The sequence below is a fragment of the Leucoraja erinacea genome, chromosome 3 (assembly GCF_028641065.1).
Source record: "Leucoraja erinacea ecotype New England chromosome 3, Leri_hhj_1, whole genome shotgun sequence".
Classification (NCBI taxonomy): Eukaryota; Metazoa; Chordata; class Chondrichthyes; order Rajiformes; family Rajidae; genus Leucoraja; species Leucoraja erinaceus.
The window spans coordinates 37,911,720-37,921,419 of NC_073379.1; the positions used below are offsets into that span (position 1 = coordinate 37,911,720).

The 9,700-nt window shown below is 40.4% G+C and overlaps 1 protein-coding gene across 1 annotated transcript in view; it reads right to left on the reverse strand.

Annotated features, from left to right (window-relative positions):
• ecpas (Ecm29 proteasome adaptor and scaffold) overlaps nt 1-9,700 on the reverse strand; it is a 100,730-nt gene that overhangs the window by 24,192 nt on the left and 66,838 nt on the right. The window contains exons 29-33 of the mRNA XM_055632447.1: nt 9,248-9,365; nt 7,047-7,214; nt 6,427-6,506; nt 3,523-3,628; nt 1,963-2,010 (exon numbers count right to left, since the gene is read on the reverse strand). Coding sequence (XP_055488422.1) covers nt 1,963-2,010; nt 3,523-3,628; nt 6,427-6,506; nt 7,047-7,214; nt 9,248-9,365 — 520 coding nt within the window. The remainder of the gene's footprint in view (nt 1-1,962; nt 2,011-3,522; nt 3,629-6,426; nt 6,507-7,046; nt 7,215-9,247; nt 9,366-9,700) is intronic.

Below are 9,700 nucleotides of genomic sequence, written 5' to 3' on the forward strand. Positions count from 1 at the left end.
GGCGAATCGAAGACCAGAGGAGTTTAAGGGGAAGAGATTTAAAAGGAATCTGAGGGGTAACTTTCTCACACAAAGGGTGGTGGATGTATGGAACAAGCTGCCAGAGGAGGTAGTTGAGGCAGGGATTACCCCAATATTTAAGAAGCAGTTAGACAGGTACATGGATAGGACAAGTTTGGAGGGATATGGTCCAAATACTGGCAGGTGGGACAACTGTAGCTGGGACATGAGGCCGGTGTGGGCAAGTTGGGCCTAAGGGTCTGTTTCCACACTGTACCACTATCTCTCCCCCTACCATGTTTACACCATTACTTCTGACATTTCTCTCTCAGATCCCAAACAACCAGTTCTCAGTAGAGTCTGAGAAAATAGAAAAAATCACATGTGGTTAAAGTGCATTGTCAGATTTTAATAAAAAGCTATTTTTATACATTTGGTTTCACCATGTAGAAATTACAGCAGTGTTTAGAGTCGTCCCCCCTTTTTAGCTTTCAAAAACCTTGTTGCTTTAGCAGTATGTTTGGGATCATTGTCTTGCTGTAGAATGAACTGCCAGCCAATGAGTTTTGAGGCATTGGTTTAAACTTTAGCAGATAGGATGTGTCTATACACGTCAGAATTCATTATGCCACTACCATCAGCAGTTGTATCATAAATGAAGATAAGTGAGCCAGTACCTTCAGCAACCATCCATGCTCAGGCCATAACACCCCCACCACCGCGTTTCACAGATGAGGTGGTATGCTTTGGATCTTGGGCAGTTCCTTCTCTCCTCTATGCTTTGCTCTTGCCATCACTCTAATCTTCGTCTCATCAGTCCACACGACCTTTTTCCAGAACTGTGGTTGCTCTTTTAAGTACTTCTTGGCAAACTGTAACCCGGACATCCTATTTTTGCAGCTAACCAGTGGTTTGCATCTTGCAGTGTAGCCTCTATATTTCTGTTCATGAAGTCTTCTGCAGACAGTGGTCATTGACAAACCCACACCTGACTCCTGAAGAATGTTTCTGATCTGTCGGGACAGGTATTTGGGGATTTTTTTCCTTTATTATAGAGATAATTCTTCTGTCATCAGCTGTGTAGTTCCTTGGCCTGCCAGTACCTTTGCGATGAGTAAGCTCACCAGTGCCCTCTTTCTTAATGGTTCCAAACAGTTGATTTTGGTAAGCCTGTTTGGCTGATGTCTCTATCAGTTTTATTCTTGTTTCTCAGTCTCATAATGGATTCTTTGACTTTTATTGGCACAATGGTCCTCATGTTGATAAACAACAATAGAGGTTCCCAAAGGTGATGGAAAGACTGGAGGAAAGACTAGGTGCTGAGAGCTCTTATACCTGCATTAAGGAGGCAAGTAAGCACACCTAAGCAATTACAAATGCCTGCGGAGCAATGCGTCCCAAACATTATGGCACCCTGAAATAGGGGGACTATGTGTAAACACAGCTGTAATTTCTACATGGTGAAACCAAAATGTATAAAAATGGCCTATAATAAAATCTGACAAAGGACACTTTAACCACATGTGATTTACTCTGTTACAAATCTCAAATTGTGGAGTACAGAGGCAAATAAGCAAATGATGGGTCTTTGTCCCAAACATTATGGAGGGCACTGTAGTTGCACCATTTCATTTCCTCCAATAGTGAAATAAAGAAATTTTGTTGCTTAAAGTTTTCAAAAGGTACTCAAAGGCAGAAAATGTAAATATAGGTTAAGTTGCAAAAGTAAATTTAAATTTAAAACAACATTCGGTGGATGAGGTAGTCAAGTCCCTTAATCATATTTTAGCTGAGAATACTGAAAGCATGCTCAATTAGTTAAGCCACTAGGTTGCTGCAAATAATTGAAGTGTTAGCCAATAACAATAATGTGAATATTAACAAACTCATTCACTTAATAACTGCTGATACGATGACAGAAATTAAGCTATACTCATACGCATTCAAAATCTGCATATTTACCTTACTCAGGGTTTTAAGCGCCTGTTCTGCAGCCTTACGAACAGATTCCTGTCAATTAAATAAGATAGTTCAGTTGAAGAGTGAAGGCATCCACAATCCCAGCATTTTAATATTTTGTTTCTAATTTTTGATTTCTGTCAAAAGTGGGTGATAACTCTTTTTTTCCACTCTAACAATCTTCATAGCAAAAGGATTTGAGTATAGGAGCAGGGAGGTTCTACTGCAGTTGTACAGGGTCTTGGTGAGACCACACCTGGAGTATTGTGTACAGTTTTGCTCTCCAAATCTGAGGAAAGACATTCTTGCCATAGAGGGAGTACAGAGAAGGTTCACCAGACTGCTTCCTGGGATGTCAGGACTTTCATATGAAGAAAGACTGGATAGACTCGGCTTGTAATCACTAGAATTTAGAAGATTGAGAGGGGATCTTATAGAAACTTACAAAATTCTTAAGGGGTTGGACAGGCTAGATGCAGGAAGATTGTTCCCGATGTTAGGGAAGTCCAGGACAAGGGGGTCACAGTTTAAGGATAAAGGGGAAATCTTTTAAAACCAAGATGAGAAGAACTTTCTTCACACAGAGAGTGGTGAATCTCTGGAACTCTCTGCCACAGAAGGTAGTTGAGGGCAGTTCATTGGCTATATTTAAAAGGGAGTTAGATGTGGCCCTTGTGGCTAAAGGGATCAGGGGGTATGGAGAGAAGGCAGGTACGGGATACTGAGTTGGATGATCAGCCATGATCATATTGAATGGCGGTGCAGGCTCGAAGGGCCGAATGGCCCTACTCCTGCACCTATTTTCTATTTCTATGTTTCTATCTCTCTAAGGCACCAATTTTTGCTACTTTGGTGGTCACCCCTGGACAGGCCATTCTTCATTTATAAACCCAAGCATTTAATCTTAATTGGATCTGCAAGTGTTAAACAAAGTCATCCAACAGTGTTTAATTTTCTGCACTAATGCCCAACTTGGAGAAATATCCAGAGTCATAGAGAAATACAGCACAGAATAAGGCCCTTCAGTCCACACTGATCATTCAACCAACTATTTACACAGACTTTATATTAATCCCACCTTCCCTTCAACAACTCCACATTCTCATCCACACATGAAGGGGAATTTACAGTTGCCTATCAACCCACGTCTTTGCGATGTGGGTGGAAACCATAGCACCCAGTGGAATCCCACACGGTCACAGACTCCTATGTACAAACTCTATACAGACGGCACTTGATATTAGCACTACAGTCTCTGGTGTGTGAGGTAGTACCAGATGAAAGGTTCTTCATATTAGGCTTAGCACTGATGCTGGAAATATTAGGCCATGGAGTCGTCACTTAGGCAATTAGTAGACAAGTGTTAAATAAATGTTATGCATTGTGGATGGTATAAAAAGTGAGGGAATTTATACATTGAAAATAGAATAGCATAGAGAGATATACTAAGTAGGAAGCCTACATACTTGTCTCATAGAAAATAGGTGCAGGAGGAGGCCATTTGGCCCTTTGAGCCAGCACCGAGTCTCATGGAAAGATAATTAAAAAAAGAAAACACCTTACCTTTATATCATCCCGCACTCTGAAGAGAGTTTCCCATATTTCTGCAAGCCGATCAATTATGTCATCCACTTTTCTTCCTCGCAATATTTCACTCATTGCTAAGCAGCTGCAAGCAACAATAGGCACTTCTATATTAGTGGGAACAATACTGAGTAGAAGGAACATTATAATAGTTCAAAATCTAAATGTCTATAGGTTAGAAGGCAAGATTAGTGAAGCAGATTGGGGTGAAACAGGAATAAAGAGAAGCTGTTCAGATTTTTTTCACTGCATAAATGCTACACCATTTTTGGTCCCCAAAGAGATCAAGAAATATGTGAAATTAAAATATTAATTGTTAAATGTGTATTCACAAAATATTTTACTTCCATTGTAAGAAAATTATATAAAATCACTACATTTCATCTGTACCTAGCATTCCAAATGGCCGCAGTCAGTGGAAAAGGTGTACTGTAAAATATATGTGTTTGGTCAACTGTGCTGAGGTGACACTCTTGCCCAATGTCCAAAGACTGTACATTTAAGTCTCACCGGGAACGAGGAAAGATGGTTGGATAATAATTGCATTTATTTCAATGCTCGAGGCCTGACAAGTAAGGTGGATTAACTCAGCACGTGGATACATATGTGCACCTGGGATGTTATAGCAATTATAGAAACCTGGCTACAGGTGGGACAGGCATAGTAGCTTACTGTTTCAGGGTACAGGTGCTACAGGCAAGACATGGGGTGAAAGTCATGAATGAGTTGCTTTATTAATTAAAAAGAACATTGATTCATGGTAGAAAGCAGAGGCTGGTTGTGGAAGGTTGTTTTTCAGACTGGAAGCCTGTGTATCTCGTGATGTTCCTCAAGAATTGGTGTTAGCTCCATTGCTGTTTGTCATCTATATAAACAATTTGGATGAGAATGTACAAAGCAGATGACATTAAAATAGGTGGTATCATAGACAATGAAGATGGTTATCAAAAAAGAGCGATAAAGAGTATGTTGCCAGGACCGAGTTATAAGGAGAGGTTAGGCCTGAGTTAAAGGGAGAGGTTGGACAGACTAGAAATGTATTCCTTGTAGTGCAGGAAGCTGAGGGGTGATCTTAAAGAGGTATATAAAATCATGCGGGGGAATAGATAGGATCACTGCAGAGTCTTTTTCCCAGGGTATAGGAATCAAGACGTAGAGAGCATGGGTTAAGGTGAGGGGATGAATGAATTAATAGTAACCCGAGGGGCACCTTTTTCCACATAGGTATATGGAACAAACAGGTAAATTGACAACAACAGCAAACTGAGCACGGTCTGGAAGGATATGGACCAAATGCAGTTAAATGGGAATAGTCCAGATGGGCATCTTGATCAGCCTGGATGAGTTCGGTTAAAAGGCCTTTTTCCCCATGGTGTAGGACTATGACACTCCAGAGACCTGAGCATAAGACATAGGCTGATAGTCTCAGTACAGTATTGAAGGAGTGTCTTATTATCAGAAGTGCTATCTTTTGGATAAGCTCTTGAGCAAAGTTCAATCTGGCCTCTTGGGTAGATGCAAACCATCTTGTAGCAAAATTTAAGAAGCAGGTTGTATCTGCAGCATATTCTGGCCGTTACTCATGACTCGCTTAACATCACTGAAGCAGATCATAGTCATTATAACAGTATGGACATTTAAACACTATGGATAAATATTTGATGATCATTTTCGACACATCAAAAGCAGTAACTATGCCTCAAATGCCCTATATTTGCTGTAACATATTTTGGTATATGCTCCGGAAAAAAATGAATTTATTTTCATCCTTTTTTTTAATACATGCAAGTGATTGTGTCTCCTGTAGTTGCTGTGCTCAAGGCATAGATTTGCAAATGAATTACTGCTGTTTACTTGCCAGAAGCTTGGTGCTAGCTCAGAGCAATTAACAAGGGGACAAAAAGAGCCACCAATGCAAACCCTAGTCCCTCTCAAAACACTTTAAATAAAATGATGGTCACAGAGTTTCATGCAACAAGATTTGATGACAAAACTCAACGTGAGACCCAACTCAACAAAATATGAACAGATTATTTTACATTTATTCCAAACTTCTGCTAGGAATATGATATGTCAAAAGCTTACAGTGAATCTTCATGAGTAGGACAATATTAGATGGCATTCAGTGTAATGGAAATGTATTCCTTTTCCTCTCTACCCTCCCTTTCAAGTGTCATCTTCAACACTGGTATCTTCTTAAATTAAAGTTTGTGGCACAAGTAGGAAACCTTAACTATTCTTGCAATGTCCACATCTCATAAATGAATAAATAAACATTTGAAAGAAGAAAACTTCTGAGCAGATAGTCTCCAAAAGACAAATGGCTTGCTGTCAACAACAGCAAACTGAGCACAGTGAAAATCAGTATGTAGCATACATTAATACATAATCCAAATTACCAAGAATTACACTTTACTGTAACAAAAACAAAATGCCTTCTAATAAAGAACAGATCAATTGTTAGACTTCAGGAGAATTACATCTGTGTTTAATTAATTCATTCTATTCTTTTTCTCTTGAAAATGGGAAATCTTATTCATTTGGACTTCAATCTCCATCACTGAACAACATAACCAAATACTTGTATTAATTACCAAAGTTATTTTACACCCATCTTCTTTACCCTGCTGTTCTTTTTATATTTCTTCTATATTGAAAGGACTCATTATTTGTTATAATACATCCAAGCATGTGTCCTTCAAACACTAGCCTTTCAGGATAGTTACTAGACAACGAGAAACATATCCAATATTCACCTGGCATGATCTAGGAATGCTCATGACAATGCAATTCAGATAACCCCCATGTAAAACCACAATTGTGGAACTGTGCTTCAGCTACACAAGACCATGCTGCACTTCCAAAATACTCAGTAATAAATACCTGGATTCACGAACACGCCAAAGATTGCTGGTTAAATTGGTTATTAGATCATGAAGGATCTCCTTTAAGTATTTATCTATCTGTTGGAAGAAACATATAATTAAATCTTTCTAACATTTTTTAAAGTTTACATGCAGATCCGTGGTATAAGGTTTGCTACAAAGACTCTTAGTGCCCTCTGAACAAGCCCAGTTATCAATCAGTTCAGGAGGCAGATTGAATGGACAATAAATGCTAGTCTTGCCAGCAATGTTCATGTCAAAAATGAATACATCTTTGAAAGAACAATGCTTCGAAGCACAAAACCAGCCTTAATCCTGCATAGATGTTGTCCGTAGCATAAGAATATGATGAATCATCATTTAAAGGATCATCATGCCTCTGAGTCTTATCCTTTGAAAGCATTATTGATTAGTATGTAAAAACTTGAGGCGGAAACCACTTGAAGTAAAATATTTTTTATGTGCGAGTAAGTAACTGTGGCCAGTAATGTCAATTGGTCCAAATAAACAAATTAATAGTCATGGGAGAAAAAAAATTAAGCCTCAAATAAGGTTATCCAATCAGTAACTGCAAATATAAACCAAAACATCTTAGATCTGAATAAAACCTCCACTTACAGCACTTTTATCTGTGACGAGGGCATTCCAGATACTAGTCATTGCTTGTCGGATTCCAGAATTTGGGTCAAACTGATATCGATAAAGCCGTGGGACAAGTTGAGATAAATAGGGAGCCAACTGTTCTTCGGCCTTTGTTGCTATGACATTGAATCCAAAAGCCGCACCCTGCAGGGACAAGCAACAACTAATCAATAATAAAATAACAAGAGTCTGAAGAAGTGTCTCGACCCGCAACGTCACCCATTCCTTCTCTCCAGGGATGCTGCCCGTCTCACTGAGTGACTCCAGCACTTTGTGTCCACCTTCGATTTAAACCAGCATCCGCAGTTCTTTCCGACACAATGAATAATAACATTATGCTTTAATCATCAAGATTAAACTCTGATAATCCCCATCATGGTTTAGTTTGTACTTTTTTGAAACTTGGATTGCTAATTACTTTAATTGTGGCGGCTCACGCACTGCGGTTCGCGACCGGTGCGCAGCGTATGGAAAACTCTGTAGGTTTTGTAATAAAAGAAACCACTTCGCCAAATGCTGTCGTTCACGCAGTAACAGATTTCAAATGAGACAGTCTGTCAACTCGTTAAGGCAGGATGAATGTCCAAGCTCCGAGTTCGCACAAATAGATGGTGATAGCACAGAGATTGATGCGCATGCTTTGTCTGGCTCAGCGCACAAGCTGGATCCAAAGGTCGCTTTGCTCATTAACGGCAAAATTCTTTATCTCAAAGCGGATAGCGGGGCACGCTGTAATGCTATATCACTTGCTGTCTTCCAACAGCTAAAAAACACAGAAACTCTAACTCAGCCAACAGCCACGGAACACCTGCGAGTATCTGCCCTCTCAGGATGATGATTTTATTGTGATGACTGTATCCTTCATCTTAGACGGAGGACCTGGTTAACCACTTCTGCCACATCCTGTGCCTGCGCTCCCGTGGTCTACAGTGGCAGCTGATTTATTTGACTGGCACGGCAAGCAGTACCTGGTGCTCATGGATTCTTATTCAGGATGGTTCGACATTGATTTTCTCAGCAGCCCCACTTTCAGCGGAGTGATTTTGAAATTGTCTCGTCACTTTTCAGTCCACGGATCTCCAGGCAAGCTGCTGACTGACAATGGCAGTCAGTTCACCAGCCAACAATTCAGAGAGTTTGCTAGACGCTGGAATTTTCACATCACCAGCAGCCCTGAATATCCACAGTCTAACAGGCTGGCTGAACGTGCTGTCAGAACTGCAAAACAGCTCATGGAGCGCTCTCACAGAGCTAAATCTGACATATTCCTGGATTTACTCAATTTACGCAACATTTCCCGTGACCCTGTCTTGGGTTCACCTTCTCAACAATTATTGTCAAGGCAGACCCGTACCACGCAGCCCGTAGCAGATCAAGTATTAATCCCACAAGTTTTTCCGCCTGAGGTTCAATCCAGGTTGCAACAGAAGCGTGACATTCAAAAGAAATGGTTCGACAAGGCGAGTAGGCCACTGCCACAACTGACCAAAGGACAGGTGGTCTGTTTACAGACTGACAAAGGCCACGACCATATTGGAGTAGTTTCTGGTCTTGCTTCGGAGCCACGCTCGTACTTTGTTAGAGCCGATGGCGGCACCTACCGACGCAACAGGCAACATCTTCTGTCTGTGAACGAGCCAGTCCCTCCTCCATATTATCCGGATCGTACAAGTTCATTTCAATCTGCATCTAGTGACCCTTGCATGCTCTTGCCAGCACAACAATCCATGCCTGCGACTGTCTGTTCCATCTTTGCCTACACCAGTCTCCTGGGACGTTGGTCCACTCCCCCTTGGCGGTGAAATTGCCTGCTCTTTCCCCGGAGAAAAATAATGGAGATGGCCTCTATCGTACACGTGCCAGCCGTGTTTGCAGGCTAGTCGTGACGTATCCGGACTATGTTTGACTTTCCACCAGTCTGTCATTGGTTGTGATATTTGCTTTGCTTAGTTATGGGTCTATATTGCTATTGATTCTTTAAGAGGGGGGGGTGTAGATTAATGACTCATGTTATGACTCATGCTTTTGTAGTTACGCCCACTAGTTTGTCAGCATTCCTTTAGTTTAAAGTGGAACTTAAAGAGAGAGTTTGTATTGCTTTGTAGCCAATAAAGTCTATATATCCTTATCTTGGTGTAAGGCCACTGTTATTATGCCAACAATCAACAATTACTTACCTTTCGAGAGTTCCACATTGCATGATGATTGGCCAAGTTCATAAATTTGTAAACAAGATCAGGTTGATTAAGATCACTGGCAAGACTGCAAAGTTCTTTGTAAGTTGATAGTCCCTGTCTAATGAAGGCAGTAAAAGGCAAGTCAATAGATGGTCAAACACCAGGATTTATAGCTTTATCAAGAGTGAAACAGAAATAATTGGGAATTGATGGAGATAGAGATAAAGATAATTTGGCACCTCACAGAAACACAGGATTCGCGAAGATGTTTTTACTCAAGCCTAAAAGAAAACATACCCAACATAAAGTGGCCGTAATTCTTATTTTCTTCTGTTACTATAGTGATAATACTTAATTGGTGAAACTTGAGACATCCTGAAAAGGATGTGAAAGCTAGTGTAGAAATGCAACTTTGTTTCCTATCAGCTTCTTATGCAAAGACACTTTCTGCCT